Source organism: Athene noctua, chromosome 15 (assembly GCF_965140245.1).
Source record: "Athene noctua chromosome 15, bAthNoc1.hap1.1, whole genome shotgun sequence".
NCBI classification, from domain to species: domain Eukaryota; kingdom Metazoa; phylum Chordata; class Aves; order Strigiformes; family Strigidae; genus Athene; species Athene noctua.
Window position 1 is genome coordinate 11,359,612 of NC_134051.1, and position 24,237 is coordinate 11,383,848.

The 24,237-nt window shown below is 39.4% G+C and overlaps 2 protein-coding genes across 5 annotated transcripts; one reads left to right on the forward strand and one right to left on the reverse strand.

The window, feature by feature from the left end:
- Nucleotides 1-29: 29 nt before the first annotated feature.
- Nucleotides 30-20,278, reverse strand: METTL9 (methyltransferase 9, His-X-His N1(pi)-histidine). Of its 4 annotated transcripts, none has more exons than XM_074919804.1 (5): nucleotides 19,965-20,278; nucleotides 15,262-15,452; nucleotides 12,774-12,983; nucleotides 11,497-11,681; nucleotides 30-755 (listed from the first exon to the last, which is right to left on the reverse strand). In XM_074919804.1, exons 1-5 carry the CDS (start codon nucleotides 20,136-20,138, stop codon nucleotides 553-555), a joined length of 963 nt encoding a protein of 320 aa, XP_074775905.1. In that variant the 5' UTR covers nucleotides 20,139-20,278; the 3' UTR covers nucleotides 30-552. The 4 variants fall into 4 exon arrangements, with proteins under 4 accessions (XP_074775905.1, XP_074775904.1, XP_074775906.1 ...); XM_074919803.1 differs by having other exon boundaries at nucleotides 30-758; XM_074919805.1 differs by lacking the exon at nucleotides 19,965-20,278 and adding an exon at nucleotides 19,600-19,753 and having other exon boundaries at nucleotides 30-758.
- On the forward strand, nucleotides 821-8,092 carry IGSF6 (immunoglobulin superfamily member 6). Its single transcript, XM_074919808.1, has 6 exons — nucleotides 821-1,614; nucleotides 3,266-3,619; nucleotides 4,521-4,627; nucleotides 5,751-5,807; nucleotides 6,455-6,538; nucleotides 7,673-8,092. Exons 1-6 carry the CDS (start codon nucleotides 1,548-1,550, stop codon nucleotides 7,709-7,711), a joined length of 708 nt encoding a protein of 235 aa, XP_074775909.1. The 5' UTR covers nucleotides 821-1,547; the 3' UTR covers nucleotides 7,712-8,092.
- Nucleotides 20,279-24,237: the final 3,959 nt, after the last annotated feature.

The following is a 24,237-nucleotide window of genomic DNA, read 5'->3' on the forward strand; positions in this document are numbered from 1 at the left end:
AAAATGAACACAAAAGTTAATGCAAAAAGTCATCTCAAAAAAAGTTTATTAGCATGATTAAAAACATGTGAAGAATGACAGTAAGAGAGAAAGTAACTTAGCATGGAAGAATATCCATTTCAACAGTTTATATTGAACAAAGCTTGAACTGAATGGATAACTTTATTGCCAGATTTCACTTGATTTCTTTAACAACAGTTCACATTGTATCAGTTTCATCATTATTAGGACTATTGCTTCTGTTTGGATCTGATCCCTGTTGCAGGTAAATATAAAAAAATATCCCCCATTACTGCTGGATTGCAGAATGTATTGTTGGTTTAAGAGCTCGTAAAAAAGAAATTCTCAGCTGGAGTCTGTTTAAAAAACAACCCTTTTTTCCTAATCGCACTACAAAGAAACACATTAGTATTTTGGCCTTTAAATTTCTTACATGGTATTTATTTAGCATGGCAGTCCCCGAATTCCCTCCCTTTAAAGTAACCATAAATCAAACCCCTCTTTCAGAGGCTGCTTCTTGGGTTAGATTCTGGAGATTTACTTCGTACACGCTTACACTGGCTTGAGGACGAAGACAGCATCGTCTAGTACATAGTAGTCATTATACATATCACCTTCACATAGGTATGGCAGTCTGGTGAAAGCCTCTATGGCAAAACCAGCTTTACTGAAAACTTCTGGCAGGCTATTCACCTGTTCTTCCCAAGTGTGCCCTTTGATTTCCAAAACTTCTGAGGGCTTTTCCCACTTGCCACCTACTGAGAAAACAAAACAGTTTTGTTTAAATTAGAAAGAAAACTTTATTGTGTGTTCTATTTTCTTAAGGAAAGCATTTGACACAGATTACATTCCATTCTACTACAAATAGGAGGCTGCAAGACATTTGTAGAGCTGTTGCAAGATCAGTTCAAATTTTTGCCTATTGTTCAGAAGAAGCTCCTTCTTAAGGTTATCTCTTGTTATATTTTTAATTAGGAGTTCCAAGACTGGCTGAAAAGTAATTTCCACTAGTGAGGCTGGTGTTCAGCAGATTCTTCGTGCCCGCTGTCTGGCCAAAGATGGCTTCAGGCAGTTACAGTAAATAGAGCCATCAAGTTGAAAATTATGATTTGCTGTGAAACTCCCATCAGCGGACCACCACATTGTAACAGATGGCTACAGAACCTTTGTTTGTCTAGTGGCCACCTACTAGCTGATATAATAACAGCTGCTTAGGGTCATACCAAATTAAGAAGCTGAACATCTGTAGCATGTTGGAAAACGTGCTGTTATTTGTTATATCCAATGAATAATCCAAAGGATTATAGGTACAACTCCAAGAAATTCAAAATTTAAAACTCTTCACTCATTTTCCAAGTAATATAATTCACAAATAACAAATGTTTTCTAGTTTGGTCTGTACCTTTAAACAGTTTGCTAAATGCAATAGTAAACACCCTTCTTAAACGGGAAGTTCTAAATCTTGTGATTCAGAGCGTTCTGCAACTTCAAAGATTTCCTAAGTTCCTCTTCCTTCAAGCAGAGTCGTTTCCAGCGAGACACAAGAAATGGCATCTTTCAACAAATTAAAAAACATGCTTATGCTGGCATTTGACTGGATTCTGTACGGTGCCGGTAAGACTTTTTTTAAGCTTCTTATATTTTCCCATGTAATAGCATTTAAACAAGATTGAAAATGTGGTTGATTTGCGACATAGCTACAAAATAAGATCAGTAAAAAGTTTTGCTGAGAATCAAGCTAATTTCTGCTATCTTCATAAAACTTTCAAATTAAACAACTGTCAGTAAATGCTTTTTCTTCTAAAAATCTGAAATGCTCCTGTAATCTATGATTTCTGGGTCAAACCCTACTGCACTTCCCTATAAAGAATGCTCCAGCAGCAGCAGCATGGTTTCAGTGCAGCTGTGCTTGTTTGGGAGAACGGCTTGGGAAGTTCAGCAGGCAGTATCTACGTGAACTGAAGCCATGGAGTTCTGCTCTGCAAGACCACCCAGAGCCCTAGAGTAAGGTGGAAAAGAGAAGGGGATCAGCTGCAGAAGCACAAGCTATTGCCTTTCACCACACAGGGTGCAAGTACACCGACAACTTATATTACTACAATTTTCAGATTGCTGTAGCTGTTATGGAATGGCTCTGATGTTGATCTGACACAGAAGTAGAGCTTCATTTTATTCCTGTAGAAGTCACAGACACTGAATCTGCTTGGATTTGGTCCGTAAAACACTCAGTGAGAAAAACGATGAAGTGACAATGCTGATTATCCACCATGGACAGACTTATAAATTGTGTATCAGCAGTAGATTAAGAAACTTCAGTTTATTTTTCTTCTAATTTGTTATATTCTAGGAAGCAGAAAAGGATGATGTTAAACTACTACCTTCATTTTCACTGCAATAATCTCAATTCCATTGTTTAAATAACTAAGCTATTTATTTGAATAAAATGAAATATATTAAACCAGTATTTAAATTATGGATTTCAATAAGGACTTAAAAAAAAAATTCAATCTCTCAGACCAGTCATATTAAGCCTTACATTTCAGTTCCTTAATGAGAATTCTCTTCTCTGAATAACCTTCCTGTTTTCTCTGCACACATTTTTAAATGTCAGAACTCACAAGCAATATTATTATCCTTAGAAACCCAGAGTCAATATATGTGATGAAGTGGAAGAATGTCTAGGAACTATTACAAATTCTAATCAATGTTATGAAATTGCTAAATTATAAATGTCCCCCTTCACGACATTTCCACTGCCTGCTATCAGGCTGTTTCCCTTGACTCAGATCAGAAACAGTGGAGGAGACAGAAACCCTTGCAGAACTACTCCACTGGGCATCTAGAGTTATGTCACACCAGACCACCACCCCACACCCCTCTTACCCCCCCAGATCCCCAAAACGCTCAGGACTAATCTGAGGCAGGGAGCTACACAAAGTATTCTTTTGGTCTTCTCCAGGGCCAAAGGAGACATTCACATATTTTAGACATATGAATCTTCTCTATACCATTTCAGAAAAACAGACAGCCAAGCACATTATCACATAAGTAAAACTGTTAAATGAACGCATGGCCAAGCTGTAGGAATTATCTAAAAGAAAAGTCTGCAGGAAACAACCTTAAATATTTCCAGTTTGAAACACAGTTGGTTTTCCTCCTTTACTCCCACCTTTTCTCAAATGAACCAGAAGTAGCTTATTTTCTTTTCAGACTGTGCCTTGCTTTTTAACTGTCCCTCACATTACCAATTGTTTATTCTCAACAGGTGCTACAGATACCTGCCAAGTCACTGTAACACAACCCAGATTCCAGGAAGCTGACTACTCCACGCACACTGTGTTCCTAACATGTGCTTTCTCTGCCTCTGGATGCTCCTCATCCTCACCTCAAGTCCTATGGTTTCGTTTTTTAACTAATAAACATGAGGATTTGTGTACTCCTGGATGCACAGATGAGCAGAAGTACAAAGTACATTCATTATCAGAAAATAACATTTCACTTCAGATCAATGATCTGACTGTAGATGACAATGCTGTTTATATCTGTGGAATAGCATTTTCAGATTCAATTTCACCCCGTTCTAAACAAGCAGGAGATGGAACGGTACTAACGAAAAAAGGTCAGTTGATCATTGCTTTTTAATGAAGCATCTTAAAAGAAATAAATTACCTTTCCTAAATATTCTTTTTATTCACACTTTCAAGAACGGCATTTAAGATGGAAATACAATGAAACTATCAGGAGTATTATAACTCTATTAAAATATTAATAGTAAAACCATGGAGGGATTCTACAAATAAGCGTCTTAACCTCATTTGCTAATTACTGTTCTGTCGTATGATGCAAATGACTCTAGAATTCTAGAAAAGAAAGAAGTTTTGTACTCATGTTATCTAACAATACTCTACATCCTCTTACATAAAGACTTCGATGGCTATCCGAAAGGAAGTACCAACAGAAAAATGAGAAGTAGAGAAACTGACATGTAGTGGAAATACATGCAACAGAGTACAGGGTCTCAGAATGGGGATTCACTGTGCCAGCTTGAGAAAAAAGTGTTAGTTCTGAACCCCTGTATCACTTGCCTTGTAGTTAAGAAAGGTATGAGATTTCCTTAACTACATCTAAGTTTTACATGCCTAAAATAAAAACCAAAACCAACCTAGTCGGATTATTACTTTCCTTCCTTCCTCTGTCTAATCACATTTCTGAACAAAAGCCTGTAAGCTTTATTCAGATATTCCTTTATGACAGCAGAAAACTGAATTCTATTCTCTGTCCACCCCTAAAGGAAAGGTATATAATCAAAAGTAACAAGTCTCCATTGCCCTTGCAAACATTCAGAGAAACAAAAGAAAATGATCTCATGAACGATTTAGACTGAAAATGAACCAATAAATATTGATGGGTGTAAAGCTTTTTAATTCCTCAGAGGAAGAGGGCTGAAATGCAGAATCTTAAGGAAAAGTATGTGAATCTGAAGAACTGTCCTTTATTCTAACTTCTAATAAAAGGAGCAGAGAAGCAGCACAGCAATGGAAAACTCGTCTTCATCTTCATGATCATCGCCTCATCCTTACTGTTTCTATACAGCACTACTGTACTCACATTCTTTGTAGTCTACAAGGTAGGCTCGAAGTGATTTTTCTCATTTTGTTCATTTTTGTAAATCTAAGGAGTTTTAACATCTCATAAAACATTCCTATATTACATAATTTTTATGATTTAAGTTTTAAAGAGGTGGTTGGTTAAGTTCATATGCTGCACACATCTGCAAACCCTTGTGTGGCACATACCTGTACTATCAATAGCAACCACATTTTCTTTTTTCAGTGAAGTGTCTAGAAGAAAAGGTATTCTGAAGTTAAAATTATCCTGAGAGTATTAATCAGCAAGTTGGAGATTATCTATCAAGGCACATTCAAAAAGCAAAACTGGAAATCACTATCATGAATCATCAACTCACTGGATTAGTCTCCAGTAAAAGTAAAATAATTTAAATTTAATCTCAAAGTATTTGTGAGCAGCAGTAAAGTTACTGCAGACTGACTTTACTTGTGTAATGAAATACTATTCATACACTATACATACACAGAAGAGGGACCTTGGTAAAATTTTAAAATATCAGACACTTGGAAGAAGTTTTATGCTTATATACTAACAGATTAGAATGCACCCAGTTAAAAATTACATAACTACTGGATTTTTTTTTTTTTAAGTCTAGAACAAAATTTGTGTTCAGTTAAAAACAAACACCCAAAGCTGCAACTGGAATCTTTACACAGTAATGAGACTTTGACATGCGAGTGAGGACCTGCGATATGGTAAAAATGTTCTTTGCTGTAGTGATCACTGTCTAAGCATAAAGAGAGGACAGTCTTTTTGATTTTTGTTTTTCTTTAAACTAGGTGAAGTAGTACAGTGGGGAAAATTAAACCAATCACCTCACAGATAACCAGTTTTTCCCCTGAGGAAGGCTTGATTATTTTTGAGAATTGGGTAGTGCTTCAGGCTGGTTCCACTGTACTCAAAGAAAAATACCTGTAGTAGCTACTACCAGAAGCTAAAAAAGACCTTACATGCTTGAAAACTTCTCTGATTTTTCCAATGGTATAATCTGATCTAATGAAAGACTGTTATCTACAAGCTGTTTGATGCTGTAAAAGGGCAGTGCTTATAACTATTCTGCTACCTTAGCAGTTGGCTTCTCATCTTATGTTTTCATTGTTTTTTATTATCCCTTCCTCCAGTTCAAACCAGAGCTGCTAAAGAAAAGTGGGAATGAAGACCAAAGAACAGAGAACTGTGTACGTTAACACTTTGTCTGCTTTATCTGTGATTTAGAGGGTTTTTTTCTTGTCTTAAGTGTATTTGTCATCAATTTTGTGATTGTTCAGTTAAAGAGACGTTCAGAGCTATTAAGGCTTCACTTCAGATTTGTACAAAACTAGTTAATGATTTTACATTTAACTAATTGTAACAAATTAGTTAAAATTCATTTTTTCATGAATTGCATACAGGATAAAGTCAATCTATGTAAAGGCCATCTCTAATACACAGCTTCCTTTACCTTTTAAGTAAATTTTGTTTGAACTTCTGAAAATAACAAGGTTTGCTATTAATTTTTTGTTTAAAGGGTGCATTCAGGTAAGCCCTAATGTATATAAAACAAGTCTATTAAGAACCTCTAACACTATGTATCCTTGCATAAAAATCAGAAACCATACATATAAATAACCATTAAAGAAGATATATATATATATGTTAAGAGAAGTAATATTAATGTAATTTAAAACCATTCTGCCTGCCAAACCATATGTTCTTGCATTGTTATTTAGTACCATTCCCAAAGACATATAAAGGGGAAAAAATCAGAATTATAAAAGATAGGAAAAGATGTTTCCCCCAACTTCAAACATAGCACTAACCTAAATTATTTTTAAATAATTTGCAGAAAATCAGTAGTGGACGAAAAATTTTTCGGGCAATTGCCCAAGAACTTCAAAAGCAGAAGTATGCTGAACACTGGCGACAGCCTGTAAGTATCTATCTACCCGTACCAGTATTTATGGGGCAAAAGAGGAACTGGGAGTTTTTAAAGAGTATGCTGTTTCTATTTCCAGAGGAAATAAGACTTTTTTTTTTTTTTTTAATGTTGATAAAGGGCTAAAAAAAGTATTCCGCACAACAGTCAAATATAAAGCATTCTAAACGACCATACACATAACAATTTTAAAATATATATCTGAGATAGTATATACCTCATAGAATGTATGTATGTACATTTAAAAATGAAGCTTCCATAAATTTGTATTTTGCCAAGAAGAGGTCTCTGCAAGTGGCTCTGGACTGTTTGGTAAAACACAGAGCTATTAAGAGTTCATTTTTGAAAAATATTTCTATTGCAGTTCCTCTTGCGCCCTTAGCCCAGGGTAACTAGGTGACAGAAACATAACAAAACTTATAAAAGCTCTACATCATTCTTACAGATATTTCCCCCTCCTTCAACTTAGAGCCCAAACTAAGTATTCAACATCACTGAATAAAGCCACACAACTTATTTTGCCATTCCAAATTTATGCCAGTAAGTCTTATATGACCCTATGACAGTAATTTTGCATATGCCATGTAAGATAGAAAAAATAACTTCAGAAGTCACATGTAGCTGCAAGCAAGGAAAATGCCTTCAAAATTCTGCTTCAAAAATGTTGCTTCTCTTGAGAAATGGTGTAAACTATTTCCTATTCTGAGCATGGATCATACCAGAGATGCAAGAAGAAACCAAAAGACACTTCTGCTCTAATCATTCTTACTTCATGTATTTCCATACAGCTCCAACTGTTTTCCTCTGTAATTACCCCTTTAGAGACTTCAAGTCCCTGCTGACATGACCTGGTCCTTAGTTTGAGCGTCAGATATGAACACAGTAAAAACAATGGGTATGTTTTACTGCCTCTGTGCTCCCTGGAGATTAGGAAAAGCCTAGAGGAAAAGAAGTATGTTTTGAATCCTGTAGATGCCACATGGACAACAGCAACTGGATAAATGGGGAGACAGGAGTTTACTGAAACAGTAAAGGGATGGAGCTTGCATCCATAAAGGAAATTCTGACTTTATTTTTTTTTAAAAAAGTTCACATCAGTAATGAAATACTTGTACATTTTCCCCCTAGGATGATGTGGAAGATGACACTGTTTATCAGAACAGATGAGCATGTGCAGCAGTTCAGATTTGTTCAATATTTCTCTTGCAAGCAAAGGGGCAGATGAAATTAAGCTTCTTCACAGACTTCCTTTGCTTTAAAAAAGAGGGGAGAAAACCCTGTAGGGCAGTGTTCTTCAAGAGTATTTTCTAAACAGACCACCAAAACCAAGTGCATTGCACATTACATCTGTGTTGCATATTGCCTCCATTTTCCATTCTGCAAGAATAAGATCACGGGAAAAGACTTCATCTTTCATAAGGTAACTGCTAACGCTTTATAGACATTTCCTTTATCAGTCTAGATTTAATTCTATGTTTTTTTCTTTTTACGTAAATTTACATGTATTCCTTTTACATGAATTGAGCATTTGGGAAGGATGTATCGTAATTGACAGCAACAAAATGAACTTGTTTCACTGGTGAAATGCTGGGTTTAGTCATGTCAATGTGATAGCTATCAATGTAACAGATGTACTAATCAACTAATGTACTAATCAGTTACTGAGTCTTAACAACATCTTAACCAGAGCAAACTCTATGTATTCTGCAGACAGGCAAACAGAAAAAAAAGACAATATAAATGCATGTATTATCATGGTAAAGCTCATTTGGGATGGGAGCTTCTTCATAGCCTATTTAGGAAAGTAGTGGCCATAGTGAGAATGTTGCTCCTGCAATATTAAAATTCACTTGCTAGACAGACAACCTCCACTTTCCAGTCCTACCATCCAAAGTCAAGATTACATGGAGCACCAAGTTTTGTCTTCACATGCTTGTTCAACATGGATACAAGCATAAACACAAAAGCATATTACCTACACAAGGTAGCATACTTTTTTAAAAGTAACTTTTTTAAAAGCATTTACTACCTACTCAATCTACAAAGTCAGAACTTTTACAAGAGATCTGTTAGTATCAGACATTCAGACATTCTCCCTGCTAAAGAACAGCTGTATCTTTTATCATCATTTAAAAAAAGAAAGGCTTTGTTTAGCAAATGAAATGGCATTTCTCACTGCAGTGAGAACAGACAACTGAGACAAAGCAAGGGTCCATCTAGCACAGTACTGTGTTTCCAGCTCAATTACTATCAAGTATTTCAGAAGATGGAAAACAGACCTTTGTCTTCTTATTCCTGTCAATCAATCACAACAGCATTATTGTGTTCAACAAGAAAATTTCACAATTCCAGGCTGCCAGTGTTTACTGCTTCTGAAGCACAGTGTCTCTGTCATTTTTATTTTAGAGGAACTTAAACCAGTCTAGTTATATATTATCTAATAATGCCTTTATATAAATATGATGTCTATATTGGGAAATACAAAGGATTTTTGTATGACCCTATGGGATACCTATTAAAAATATAAAGTTACAATAATACCTGTTCTTATGTGACTAGTTTAATACCTTTATGATTTATCCGGCTTACTTACCAAATTTAGACATGTGCAGTAAGTGCATTACTTGTTGTTCTGTATGTTGAAAATAAAACTCTGAAAAGCCCCAGAAAGAGTTTGTGATTAAGCTGCTTTGGACTCTAGGTGTCACTATAATTCCAGAAACAGTCAGCACAGAAATGTATTTTACCTCCTCCTCCACCTTGCTTTGTTCTCTTAAAGCATGTTTTGTGTTACTCACATAGACAGTTTCCACAATTACCCTCCCATTACATTACATGGAATAATCCAAATATCGCATTTTGATTAAAATAATTTCTTCATTTCTAGCAACTGATTTATACACTGACCAAACACCTTACCTGCCTCATCTCTTCTCCATTCGTTCCCCCCTCTAAAATTCAGGTTTCTCTAGATGGGTCCAAACTGTTTTTTAATTAGCTTCTCCAAGAAGTTACTTGAGCCATGAAATACTCTCCTCTGAATGTTCCAAGTATTTTTTTGTTGTTGTTAAATATAAAGCAGATGTACATATCTAATGCTTGTTAAAATGTATCATCTTGTAGAGAACAGCTGAATGAAAATACTGAAATTCTAACATCATTTGTACATCATGAAGACAGTGTATTTCTTTAGACTACAGTTAAACAGATCTTAAGTGGGAAAGCTTCAGTGGAATGACAGTAACTTTTGTGTGCACTAACTTCCATTGTCTAAAGAAGTTTATATGGGCCCATATCCATGACAGTGATAAATAGACAAACTGAGTATGTTTTTAAGTTTCAGAACATACTAAGGAAACAAAACTGCCTTAAGCAAAGTGACTAATCTTCTACAAGTCCCCACCACAAACAAAAGTATGACTTTGGTTTACAAAATATCTTACAACAGATTTCTATTTTCAACAAGTAGGAATGACCAAATTCAACAATCACAGAACAGGTTTCCAGTCCCTTGGGATTTGTAACTAACACTTTAATCTCCTAGAGTATACTGGGGGGAGAGTAATGAAGGATATAAGTGGACTTAGCACAGTTTCTTCCTTAATTATCTATCTCCTGTTGAGCCAGGAAGTTGCATGTGGTCTGTCATGTGGTTACCCAACAACATACAGAAAAGTAGATGCTGCATGCAATAGCGATTGCAAAATATAATGGCACTAGTTTTGAAGGTATACAAACAAAAAAGACACCCAAATAACAACTTCTGTTCTAATATGCCAATAAAAGACCAGAAAAACACTGCTGTTATTCAGAGTTTTAAAGCATTTTTAAAAGAGGAAGCCGTATTGTTCCACATTATAAGAACAAATATGCTTGAAATACTGTACAGATGCGTAGAGTCAACTCCGCTATCTTATTTAAGACACACGACTTTTCAGAATAGTTAAAAAATTATATGCTCAAATACGGTTATTTTAAGAAGTTCTTCATCTGATGGCATTATTTTTTATAATTAAAACTCCCCCCCCCCCTCCAAAATACCACTGGCACATAGGAAGAGGAAAACAGATTCAGTTTGATGCATCTGTGATTGTCAGAATGTTAAGGTTATTAGTTCTGTATTTTCTGGGCATACATGCCTTTCCACAGACAAATCTTAATACTCAAGGAGAGCCAGTGTCCAAACAATGACTTCCAGCCACCAGCCTTCTGAATTCAAACCATCTTTAGGGTGCCTCAACCTGAATCCACAGTCGTAGGCACCTAAAAAGGAGTTTCTAGTCTCCTTTGAAGTATAGTCATAAGGACAGATTAACATGAAAATCTCTCATGTATTTCTTTAAAATGCAACCAGGGGAAATAATGGGAGTTTTGGCACTGAATTTTGCCTTTTTATCCTAATCACTAATACAACACAAATAGTGGTTGATACTTTGTATTAGTAGGGGTCTATATTTCACTTTGAGAACTCATGCTGGAAAGTGAACGTTATCTCCCCATGAATTTTTAGGCGTGGTTCACCTGGAACACTTGAAGCAGTTTGACCTGAACTGCTCTATTCACCATTAGAGAGTTCTGATGGTTTTGCTCAGGTGGTTGCTAGACAACTGGGGTTACCTATATGACAGCAGCAGAGAGCCCTAATCAGAGATCAGTTTTTCCATGTGGCTCCAACACAGCTCAAATGTGGCACCCTGCAGAACAGGATATGGGACTTTAATATTTGACCTTTTTGTTAGTGCCAACAACATATGTTGGGAAATTAAGAAAACAGCTTACATCATGTAGCCTATTTACCTATGATTTCATACTTCTGAACATGTACCATACGAGTTATTTGTAAAACAACAAACACAAGAATGCTAATTATTTATTAAACATTTAATTTGGGATACTATAACCTACAAACATTTTATTTACCTGCCTAAATAGCTATTAATCTGTGTACTTACCATTTTCCACATACGGGTGAAATGGCAGAACTAGTGCTAGAATGACTCTGCCTCTAGTTGGCTCCAGTACACTTCTAATATCTTTTAATACAGTCAGTGGTTGATCACAGCGATCCAGCAAATTCAAACAGCTGATAACATCATACTGAAATCCTGTGTTTTGCCATTCATTTATACCAAGCACCCTAAAAAAGGAAAGAGAAAGAGATACAGTCTGTTAAACAAACACAAGCTGAGTTCAGAGAGAACTACTGAACACAAAAATTCCCCGTGGATGTGTTGATAGTGCAGGTAAGGTCAGCCATCTAGGCAATGAGAAGAGACAGGCATGATCCTTCTGGTCTTTTGGAAAAGAAAACTAGATCAACAATGGGCATGGATATATATCCAGCCATATGAACCTTTATATTGCTTTAGAATCATCAGGCAATAAAGGAGACAAAAACTAAAGCCCCAGGTATTAAAAAAATGTGTTGTCCTAGAAGATGCTTCTCAAGGAATAACAAAGCTGAAATATGATTAATGGCTTGCTGTATTCTATCCACTCTGATCTACCAGTGTGCAAATCCGTTCGCAAAGTAGCTGTTATGCTCCCACTCAAGGACAGGTGAAGAAGAGAAATCCACAGTTCCTTCATTCCTTGGGTTGAAGTCTAGGGATATAGGGCCTGAAATACTAACCATTACTCAACAAGACTGGATCTGCTGCCTGCAAGAACCTCCAGGAGCTGCATTGAGCGCATGAACAAAGTTCTGAAAGTGCTAAGGGTTTTGTTACTAAACATGATTCAACCTTAACAGCAGGAGTTAAGCACAGCAAGAATAAAAGAATCTTTATACAGTTGTGTATACTGTGGGATTAGATAGACACAGATTATTGAGGTATCCCTATTACCAGGATTCAGTTTGCTTTCTCTTCAGTGCCTGTGTCTTCCTCTTGCAATTCTGGACTGTTCGAACAGACTGTTCACCTGAATTTCATCCTCCTGACTCCCTTGATTAAAACAATTTATGCAAGCTATGAAGAAAGAGACTTCACAATGGTTGTTGCCCATTTTGTCTTAACGGGTAACAGGGAACATCCACATAACAAAAGCACTGGTAAGAAGGAACATCAGATGTGTTTGTTTTCCTGCTTTTGTACAGGTCAATCTTTTCTGTAACAATCAAACAGTAGAGGAATTGACTGAAAATACTGAGTATTCATTAAATATTACAAATAGATTACTTTGCTGTAACGTCTGACATAAAGGATGTAGGAAGCATTCAGTACAATACCTGTATTTCTTCTTCTGAAGCTGCCATATCATAGTTTCAGACAATTCAGTGGCATAGATTTCTTCAAAGTGAGGACTCATGACTTTAGTGACTTCTCCATCCCCAGCCCCTAAATCAAGAAGTCTGTGGGATTTCCATTCTGGATTTATTTTAAGCAGTCTTTGAAATTGTTCTGGGGAAAACACAAACATTGAGCCCCTTCCCAGCAGCCTGAAACGTAAAAATGAGAAATGCTAAGTTTTGTACAGACTTTAACAGGGAGGGCAATGAAGTAATTTAGAATGTGCTTTGGCAGCAACCAGTCACATATAATAGTAGACAAGGTCACTGCTCAAATAAATTTTAAATCCAGTTCAACTTGCCTTGCACTCGTCAGAGATCAAACACATAGCCACATGCAGTTACAGTGGTTAAGACTTCATGAGGAATTTGATTAGGTAAGGGAGAGCTCATGGGGTGCAGCTCAAGAAAATGATCATATTAAAAAAAAAAGGAGGGGGAGAGGAAGAGAGGGAAAGATAAAGGATGAACCTTATTTGTCACATTTGCAGATTTGAATCTCTGCCACCTACCAAAAAAAAAAAAAAAGATGAAATAGCAGAGGAAATAAAATGGCTGCAGACACAGAGTATGCACAATGAATGAGGAATAGGATGTGGAACTAGGAGGGAAGCCAGGGAACAAGTTTAAAGAAAGGATGGGGGTAACACCGCCGGAGTAGCAAAAGAGATTTAATTGTATGTTACAGTGGCTTTTGCTGCTATCTGCAGATCCTGCATTCAACATGAAGAGCTGTGGAACAGAAAATAGGCAACTCATTAAGGAATTGGGTAGAGATGACTGTCGGATTCCTTATGGATCAAGTCAATGACATACCCACCCGTAACTGTTTGAAGACTACATAGTGACAGATTTCAGCTGTCATAGCAGAATTCAGATGAAAGAGTTAAGAGAAAAAGCAGAGGAAAAAGAACTGGTCAGTAATAGACTGAAGGTAGATAAATACAGTTCTTCAAACTAATGTTGGATAGCAGGTTAAACTTAAAGACAATGAGCAGAAGTCTTTTATGTTCAAGGGGAAAAAAAGGTAAACAAAGATAAAAAGAATCAAAGAATAGAAAAATGGGAAAAGGAGGTGCTTAGGAAAGACTGACTGTACTAAAAGACAAAGAAACAAAAAGGATACAGTACACAAAATCATATAGGAGAAACTAAAGCAGGATATTAAGTGTATAAAAATAAACAGAATACAGCCAATTTAAGTAGAGCCCCCTTGCAGCACACTTGTGTCAGTCCACACTGTATAATTGGCTCATAGCTATTATTCCTAACAGCACTATGAGGTGTTATTCAAAGCACTGAAGAGCCTTTGAAAAAAAAAAAAAAAAAAAAAAAAAAAAAGGAATAGAAAAGAAGAAGAGGAGACCAAAGAAACCTTTATATAAAGCTACAAGTAACTAAGAACACCACAGGGAAGCTCATAAATTCATCTGGTTAGAAAATAAGGAAAAAGATTATTTTTCTAGCCTTAGTAGACAGCTACTATCCTCGTACCAGACCGTGCAGATGTATGTAGTATGTGCAGAGGTGGGGATGGTGGAGAAATCAGGTAAATGTAACAAAATGCATTCTTCATAAGATTGAAACTGATAAGCTGTTAAACATACAACTAAATGGGATGACATGAACAAAAAAAGGCACTGACTTTTTTGAAAAAATTGTAAAGCACTGACGAATGACTGAAGTCCCCTGAGTAGACACAGAGGAGACTGATGCAGTAAGACTATTGTTTCATAAACTTCTCTTTTCCTGCCTTCCTGATGCTTCACCAGTCAAATGTGCCACATCAGAAGTTACCTGTTCAAGTACAGCTTACACACAAAATGAGGTTGGAATTAAATTTTACAGAACAAGAGAAGGACAGAATTCTGTTCCACATCAGTGTTACCAGACACAACACTCAGCCAACTTCTGCACTGTTTAGAACGCTGCCTAGGTTTGCAGTGGGTGCACACACACTCTCTAGGAGAAAGAGTTTTAGAGGCAATAAAGAAGTGACTGGCTATAGCCACCTTCAACAAGGACAATCACAACGCTAACTGATACAGATATGGCAGTAGGTAAAGGGCAAGGGGGCGGGGGGAAGAAAAGCAGAGGGAAGAAGGATATGTTTTCTAACACAAAGAGAATGTTCTCTTATTCAGACGGAAATTAATACAAGTAATGGTTATAAAATACAATTAGAGTCCTTCAACTCTCTCTTATTAATTGCAATTACCCCCTCTGTCCCCCCCCATACTGGAAATGGTGTTCTTCAATTAAGAGGGCTGGGCATGAAAAGCACAGTAGGGCATTTCAGATCTGTTAGACTGGCAAAGGGAAAACCACAAATTCAAGAAAAGCTGACAGATCAGGGGGTAGCGCTGAACACTTGAAAACTCTAAATCCAAACTGCATTTAGTTTACCTAAGATTGACTTTTCACTTACCCATTGATAGATGTTCTAGACATAAAGAGGCTAAAAATTGAGGACACAAAAGAGTGATAGAGCTGGATAAACAGCCAGCCTGATTTCTCAATGCTGTTGTTTAAGAAGATCTGTGTTCCTTGGTCAAGGTAACTCTGGACAAAAATAGGCTGAAGGGATTCAGACAACTGTTCTGTGTTGCAGACATACCACTAGAGAAAAAGATAAAGGATCATTAAAAAGTTCAGCAATATAAAACCAGAAGTAGTTAAAACAAATTGAACACATGGAAGGGTAGTATCCATTTCCTTAAATATAAAAATTTAGTTTTTCCTGCAGACTTTTCAACAAGCTTCAGGATTAATTTAACTTAGATTTGAACTGTAATCAAGTGAGGACCAATTACTTGCTAAGAAACAATGATTTTAATTTTTGTCTTAAACATTACCCCTGTTCTTTGAAGAAATCGACAATGTAAATGCCCTAGAAAACAAGCACAGGTCCTCTATGGAACAGCACCAGACTATAAAATAGTATGGAGTGGGATAACATTGTTTTCTATCTTCCAATTCACTCTCAACTTTTCCCTAGGCATCCTCTGAACAGAAACCAGCAATATTTTTCCAGGAAAGGAGATAAAGAAAGCAATCAATACTTCAGACCACAGCTCATCTGTCTTAGAGCACTGCTGGATTATGTGCCTTCACTTAGCAGTACCAACAAGCAGGTCCGCAAGTCTTTGGAAACAATTAGGCCTACGAAGCCGCCTCCCAGCATCTCTACTGAACAAAGGAGTAGGTTCCCACATCTAGGAAGTGATCAGTAGCAGCTGAAAGGCAGTTCTATACTTTTATATCAGCAAAATCTAAAGCCCAAGCTAAAACGGGCCAATGATTCCTTTCGCCTTATGTTATCTGGTAACCACTCCTATACAAACTAAACTAACTCTGATATGCAAGCTATTGTTAATTGTGAAGAAAAAGAATGCTACCTTTTGATATCAAATCTAGCTGAAAAAGTAAAAAAACTAGACAATATCCAAATATTTTACTATCCATGTGTAAGGCATATCTAAACTTAACACCTGCTTTACACTATTTTAAATGCAAAAAACCTGGGCAAAACAAGGTAAACCTACAGAAATTCTGAAATTTTAGGATCCTCATGGCCACCTTCTGTACCTCCAGCAAATGCCTCTAATGCTGTACCATTCTGGAATGTCAGCAGTGGTAATAAAATTCAAAAAGGTTGCTCATTGCTAGGTTACAATGCCAAGCTAAAAACCCCCTCCGCTCAATATGCAGAAGTTACAAAAAGTTTTAAATGTAATTAAGATTGTCACTATTATTTTTCACTCTCCTACGCTTATGCAAAGTTATTGTCAGCCCTTCTCATGGGATGTCTAATGGCATTGTGTCTGTTTTCTCATATCAAGAATTATTCCCTACAGCTAACACGCTTTTATCTCCCCCTTAGATCTTGCAATAATGCTCCTTAATCTGGCTGCATGTGCTTATTGTGCAAATAGGGATTTATAAGTATCTTAAAGAGAAATTTTAACAGAATCATGTAAAAATGCATGTAGAGGGACAGCAAATGGTCAGCTGGGGTAACTCCTCAACAATCTAACACCTAAGATTGTGTCTATAGCCATACTATGCAAAAGGTATTGTTTGTATCCTGATCCCTTCACATTTGTTGTACATTGTTGGGAGAGAAACAGTCACTTAACACATTCGTACACAGTGTTCAGCACAATGGGACTTTCAGTCACTACTGTAATACAGTAACGGGACAGGATTCTTATCCCAGTGTCCTGCCACTTCACAGTAATAGTGCCAGCAAGCAGAGGGGAGCAGACAGCTGCACCAAGGCCATTATGCCAGATTCATAAACAGGGCTCCATCAAACACTGACCCAAGTAGCAAGGGATACTGACAGCCTTCACCTGAGGAGCAAACATATGCCTGCCTAGGTTTTCTTTGAAAACTACTTGCATAATGGGTAGATTTTTGTCAGAATCAGGCTCTCATCTGTATTTTCAAACACAGTCGTAGGTAGTACAAGTAAGTGATCTTTTCCCCTAAAAACCAGATTTCGAGCAAGCACATACCACATGATGGAGACTGGCACAGGGATCCCCAAGACTGCTGATTTACCAGTTGAGGTCTTTTCCCACTGCAGCACAGTGCTAGTTAAATGAATCAGCATAATCCAGTGATTCCCAAAACGAATCTTTAGTGAGTTGTCAAAAACCACTGAAGCAGCAGCCTGTGTACTATGTACATCCATCTTCAGAAGCCAATTTCAAGTGCCTGGCAGAACCGAACAATCCCAAGTTGCTGAGGAGCAGGCTGGGATACATGTCAGGTTCATTCATGAGGCTGCTGCCTAGCTACACTGGACAGGTTTGGAGTGGCTCAGATATCTGCCTTTTTCAATGCGTTGCCATTTTCAATCCAGCAGAAAATTTATTCAACTATCAAAGCCTTGGGAAACAGGCTTTGTTCTGTAAGCAATATGACCACATAGATGCTGCACCTGAGCTCATATACCTTGGATCTGCACTGAACTGTCACCTGTAGTGCCAGGATCTGACCATGGAAACCAACAGTCCTACAGTTCTTGTCATTAAGACTTCTAAATATTGATCTATGTTGACATAACCATTGGCAGAATGACGATGGTGACAACTGCGAGAAGCTTGTTCCCAGAAATTAGGCATTGTTCACAGACCTCATCTAATTTCTTCTTCATGGTTAATCTCACCAATAAGGTTGTTGGCAACTTTGTATAGGACACTAGAGAATAACAGAAATTATAGCAAACTTAAGAAGAAGAAAAAAAAGCAACATAGGATAAAACCAATACAAATTTCAAATGACAAAACTGGTGAAAACCAGCTTAATTCTGAAACTACTTCCTCAGAACAGAAAGTGCTTTTGTTATCCTCTATGTACAACTATCTGAAGAACCCTTTTCAGGCCACTAGTTTCATGACAGAAAGCATATTAATCTCTTAGAGCACAACAGTAGAAAAACTACAGCACAAAAATCTGAAAATATATGTTAAAACCTTTATTATAATAAAAATGAAAATTATTGACAACTCTTGACTAATATTAGCAAAAGGAAGAAAATGTTCTTTTAGCTAACTTACGTAAAACTAAAGTCAGTAAAACTGCAGAGAGTGAAAGTACCTGTGGCCTCAACATGCAATCCTTACTTATGAGTAACCCCACAAACTCAGTAATCACAAATCTTACTAAATTTACTAATCAATACTTTAGGTTTAAAATCTAGATCCCATAAGTTATAAACGGAGAGTATCCACTGCAGACCATCTACCTGCGAATGACAATCATCTCCATAACACATTTCCTTGGCTGACTCATCCTTCTAGTATGGTTTTTAGCCACACAGGAAACTTTCCAATTTTCTTTGTTTGCTAGAAGGAAGCTCTTTCTGTAAATCTATATTCTACTTCTCCGTGTATTTATGTACTGAATGATCCAAACAGCAGACTGCATTATAAAATCCCAGTGATGTATTCACTCAGAAGCAGGATTCTGTATGTCAGTGCCAACCCAGAACACTAAAAAATGCTCTGGTAATGGATCAGCTTGAAGAATTACGGTGCATAATTATGTTCTTTCTTTGCACAGCAGTCCTTGAATACTTATGAGTCTTCTTTATTAGCTCAGCTCTGTATATTCTACTTAAAGTCAGTATTTTCCTTCAGCACTAAGAGTTTGTATTAACCGTTCTAAACTCCTGTCAGATTTTCAGTGGACTTTTGGTAAAACGTAGCGCAGATCTGAACATATTCCAAATGCAATCATATCACACTGCAAGGGTATAGTCCCTAACTTCTTCACGAAGTACTGATCTGCTTGCCTATACTGCCCAAATATAGCACTAACCTTTTATTGCAGTCATATCACATCGCAAACTCATTTCTAGCTTGCCATCTACTCCTGTTCTAAGGCCTCTGTGAGCTTCACAGTTTTCCAGTTGCTCACTTTTAAAATTTTCCTCTAGATACACCAGCACTAATTAAAAACCTCTCTGTGATTACAAACCCGCGCCATTCAACACCACCTGCAAACTTCATTCGAGTGCACTCACGGAGCTCACCGGGAAAAAGGCAAACCGAAGGTTTACATGTCTCAGGTGCAGCTCCGCACCCCAACCCGACGCATTATCAGTCTCGGGACATCGCGCTGGCTCCCGATCCCGCCGTTAATCGCCGGACTCGCTCCGAAGACCCTCCCGCGGCGAACACCCAAGCCCACAGCACGCTTCGCCGGCACCCAGCCCTCACCTTCCCCCTGCGGCTCCGCAGCCCCAGTACCGCACCTCACCTCCCCGGCAGGCTCCCGGACGCATTGCACGCGGAGGGCAGACGTCAACTTTCTCACCGGGAGGACCGAGCTGTTCCCTCTCTCTTTGTCTGGCGCTGCCCGGCCCGGTGCCCTCCTCAGCCCGCACCAGGGTCCCCCGCTCCTTCCCCCCCCGGCCCCGCGGCGGCCGGTACCTCGGGGCGCCCCGGCGGAGGAGGAGCCCCCCGCGCCCGCTGCCCCCGGCGGCGCTCCCCGGGGGGTAAGGAGGCCCCTGTGCCGCCGGCGGGGACCCCCGCCCGGCCCGGCCCGGCCCCGCGGGGCAGCGGGAGGGAAGGCGGGGTGGGGTGGGGGAGGGGAGGGGCGGCTCTCTCTGGGCTGTACCTGGTGGTTCTCCCTGGCGCCCGGGGCTGGCTGGCTGTGGCTGCCCATCATATTCACGTAGAGGGACCTGGATAAAGGGCTCCTCAGGTACCTGGCAGGGCCAGACCACATCCTCCTCCTCAGCACCCACAGGAACAGGGTGTAGCAGCCCAGCCAGCCCAGCCACAGTCTCATCGGGGGAAGGGGCGCGGAGTCACCCCCTCCCGCTGCCGCCACCTCCCCTCTCCATGGCAGCGGCGGCGCCGGCAGCACGCAACTCTCCCGGCTCGGCTCGGCTCCCCTCCGGGGCCCGCACACACGCTCGGGGCGGAACGCGCGGCGCCGCGGCAGCGGGGCCCGGCCGGACGGCTTCGCTGCGACACGCCGGGGCCTGGCGCGCACCCGCTCCCTCCCTTTCTCTCGCCAATCGCAGGGCGGGCGGGGCCGTGGCGCGGCACGGGCCGCCCCGCGGGGCGCTGCTTTCAAACCGGAGCGGGCGGGCGGGCTGGCGGCTCCTCCGTACCCTCCTTCCTCCCGCCTCCGGTCCCCGGCGGCGGGTGCGGGCGGGCGGCCGGGCAGCTCCCGCCCCGCCCCCCCCGGCCTCAGCGAGTCCGCGCCGGGTCCCTCGGGCGCGCACGTGCTTGGCGCCGCCCTGTCACCCGCGCTGCGCGTGCGCGGAGCGGCCCGGCGCCGCCGAGGGCGCGAAGCTGAGGCGAGCGGCCGCCGCCCCGCGCTGTCGTTGCCGCGCTCCCGGGCCGAAGTCCTTCCCCGCCCCTCCCACACGCTGCCGCGGTGGTTCAGATTCCTGTCGCTCCAGGGGACCTTCCTGGAATTAGTACCCGTCTTTAAGGTTCAGAATTTTGGGAGGAGATCATCAAATTTCAGAAATTCTTGGCTGCTACAGCAGTAAATGCTGAGAGATGGAAGTGGTGCTTCCCATAAAGCTGCGCTTGGTTTCCATTATCTTCAAGGTTTTTTTCCGTACACAGAAACTGGAGGTCGCTAAGCAGGGAGGGGATAATGGTGTCCAAAACGCAGATTCCCTGCCTGGTGTGCAATAGGTCCATAATCACACACTCAGGAGAGACACTGCTTATCTATTTTAGGGCTGCACAAGCCTAGGTGCTCAGTGATTTCCCACACATCAAGCACACCAATGGGACTTTTCACACTGTATTTATACACAAAAGTTGCAGAGATAGTAATTTTCCAAGTCCATCCTCTCTGCAATGACTGGTTAATAATTTACATACAATTATAATACTGCTGACACCGTACTTTTATTACTATGCATGCTCAGGGTTGACCTATAGGTGTGATTTTTAGTATTATAATGAGGGTAGTTCAGCTAAGGATACGTGGACCTTGAGTTTGCTTGCCAAGTCAGCAACGTATCCTCTTCAAGGTCTAATGTCTCTGGGATGTCCTTGCTCAAAGAAGGCTATCTACTTGTTCTTCTGATGAGGATGCCTTTGGCTTTAACACAGACAAGGAACACCCTTCTTGACCTAAGCACAACATTGCTACATTGTTCTAAAAGCTTAACCTTCAACAACAAGATTCCTAAAAACCCCAAGCCATTTTTAAACTGGGTCATTAAAGATAAATTGGGTCATTACAGGACTTGCTCTTCAAAAGGGACTTCAATCTGCAGATGAAAGACTACAACAACCCTTTGAAATATAAAATTCAGCTTCAAACCCTCAGACATTGAATTTTTTTCTTGTAAACAACTGTTTTGCAATGGCTCAGAGTAAACCTTAATGGTTTTTTGTTCCACTGGTTGCTGGAATTTCTGCAACATTTTGTTGACAAAACTTCCAACCTGGGCCCTGTGGCAGGAGCTTGTGTCACTGCACAGGAGAATCTAAGACCCTCGACCCAGGATTTTTTTTCCCGAAGCTGTGGGATGTGCATGCAGAGGAAGGAGAAGTCATCGTGTAGGCAGGAAAACAAGAACTTCAGAGTTGGACTCCTGCATCCTATTTCTGTGCATGGGGATGCAGTGGGGCATAGTGGAGACTCGTGGATAAAAATGTGCCCTTAATGCAACTAATACCCCAGAGAGGAAGGCTAGCCTAGAACAGACAGTACTTATCAGAACATTTTTATCTGGGACAGGTCAAGCTGGCTAAACACCTTTTGGCTTTTCATACAGAAGCATGTGCCTTTGCTAGAACAAAAGCCATAGTTACTGTGGGTTTGGGTTAGGTATTACTGTTCTCCCTTATGCTCTAATAAACATAGGTTAATTTGTGCTCACAGGAAGTGAGGAATACTCTATACAATTGAAACTGAAAGAAAATCTAGACAAAGCTTACCTCATTAATCAAATTCCAGTTGTGTATGGCATCAGGGCTATCATCTCTCATCTCAGAAGAATGTTTCTTAACAACCACAAGCAATCCACATCTTTCCTTTTGATCAGATTTGAAAGGCTGCCCTTCATTTCCTGGTAAGGATGACACTGGAAATCAGACCACTGTGGGATCCTGGCTTCTACCTGGAATATCCTCTGATCAAGTACTAATCACATCCAACCTTGCTTACCCTGGGAAATCAGCAAAACCAGAGCAACAACAGAATACCTCCAGAGGATGTTTCTGTTCAGTTCATTTTCACTGACGTTTAACCTCCTTGAGGAAAGTTTTTGACATGAGAGCTTTAGACAGTTTTCCACATGACAATTTTTATTTTCTCCAATAGCTAGACAGGCTAAGATGCCTTTTTGGTCTACTTCTTTTTATTTGGTTTGGGATTAAGACTGTCCTTTCTATATATGTTGTTTGTAAAGACAGATTAGCTTTATTTTTTCCCTCCAGGAATAAAAAAACTTTATCATCAAAATCCAAAATGCAAAAGATAAATTTGCTGCTTTTTAAACAGGCATCTGCTCACAATGTGTAAACCAATAAATAAAATTGTTTCAGGTTAGTTACATATAGTTCACAGGGAAACATATCCTAATTTTATCACATGTAAGATACAGGTAATAAATTGCATACCAGATAAAGTAAGGAATACACTAGCTTTTGTCTTTACATTGTCGGTATAAAACCTGGGTATGTTTTAATGAGATTTTTTAAAGTTCCTACTCAGTGTTACATTTGTCATTAATATTCTGCTGCAGTAGTTGTATACTAAGCATATTTTTCTCTTGACAGGCTACAAAACCACACTATTCATGCATATTTAGGTAATAATTTTGATGTATTGTCATTTCCATATAGGCTGGTAGAATTGTAACCAATCACTGGACAATCTCAGAAAACTATTTGTGGTATAAGTGTATGCATATGTCATTCAAAGCAGCAAGTGTGGTGAGAGAGGATTTCCAGAGAAAGAGGAATCACTTTTTTTCTACTTTTTCCTCAACTGTTTAGATAGTGTTTCTTCTTTCTCTTGATGGAAAATTTCCATTATCGATTGAATACCTAGAGTCCAAAAGGTCCAAAACATACCCAAAGGTTTTAACACAGCCTGCATTTCATTTCTGGTGATCACAAGGAGCCTGGTGTGCTGGAGCAGGACAGTGTGACAGGGCTGGCTGCACAGCCTCGCGTCTTCCAAGATGCAAATCTGCAATTTTCCCGATCAAGTACAGCGATAGAACAACTTTCCCTTCTATTATTTAAATAATATTAAGGAAGTGATTACCAGAAAAAAGGTCTTTAAGATAAACATTGATATCTAAAATCCTCTCCCGCAAAGGTAACCCAGGAATCCCAGTTGTGGGTCTGTCCAGCTAAGACAACTCACTCCCTGTCTCACTTGGATGTTCCTTTACAAAATCAGCTAGAATTAATTTGCCTGCATGTACTACTGAGCTTTTTCCTGAGTTGGCTTAATTCTGTAAGAAAGAGCTCAGAAGTATTTTTGGAGATGTGGCTTATCATAACTGTTCCTTCCCCTTCCTGCTTGTCTTTCCTGACAGTATCCATTAAGCTGTACAACCCTATTCAAATGTAAACATTCTACTAGCCATGTCAACATAGTATATTCATGAATTACTGAGCAGTTCCAAAATCAGCACGGCAGGAGACTGGAAGGTCATTTTGTACAAGACAAGAACTGAGGCAGGCCTGTAAGCACCACAAAACATAAATCCAATTTTTTCCTACTTAAAATTAAATAGGCTTTGGTGCCATTTATTCAATGTTTTCACTCTATCACAAACCATATATTATATTGCTACTATACTAGACTAACATTCCTTAGTGTCTATTAGATAACATCCTTTTAAATCTAGCAGACACTTTTCCCTATTGATTTTCAATAAATAAAATTCATTTAG

Coding starts and splice junctions, on each gene's coding strand:
- IGSF6 (XM_074919808.1), top strand. CDS start 1,548: ATGGCATCTTTCAACAAATTAAAAAACATGCTTATGCTGGCATTTGAC. Junction 4,628..5,750: donor CATTCTTTGTAGTCTACAAG/GTAGGCTCGAAG, acceptor CCCTTCCTCCAG/TTCAAACCAGAGCTGCTAAA. Junction 6,539..7,672: donor CTGAACACTGGCGACAGCCT/GTAAGTATCTAT, acceptor TTTTCCCCCTAG/GATGATGTGGAAGATGACAC.
- METTL9 (XM_074919803.1), bottom strand. CDS start 20,138: ATGAGACTGTGGCTGGGCTGGCTGGGCTGCTACACCCTGTTCCTGTGG. Junction 15,453..19,964: donor GCGCCAGGGAGAACCACCAG/GTACAGCCCAGA, acceptor CTTTTTCTCTAG/TGGTATGTCTGCAACACAGA. Junction 759..11,496: donor TCACCCGTATGTGGAAAATG/GTAAGTACACAG, acceptor TTGTTTTCTCAG/TAGGTGGCAAGTGGGAAAAG.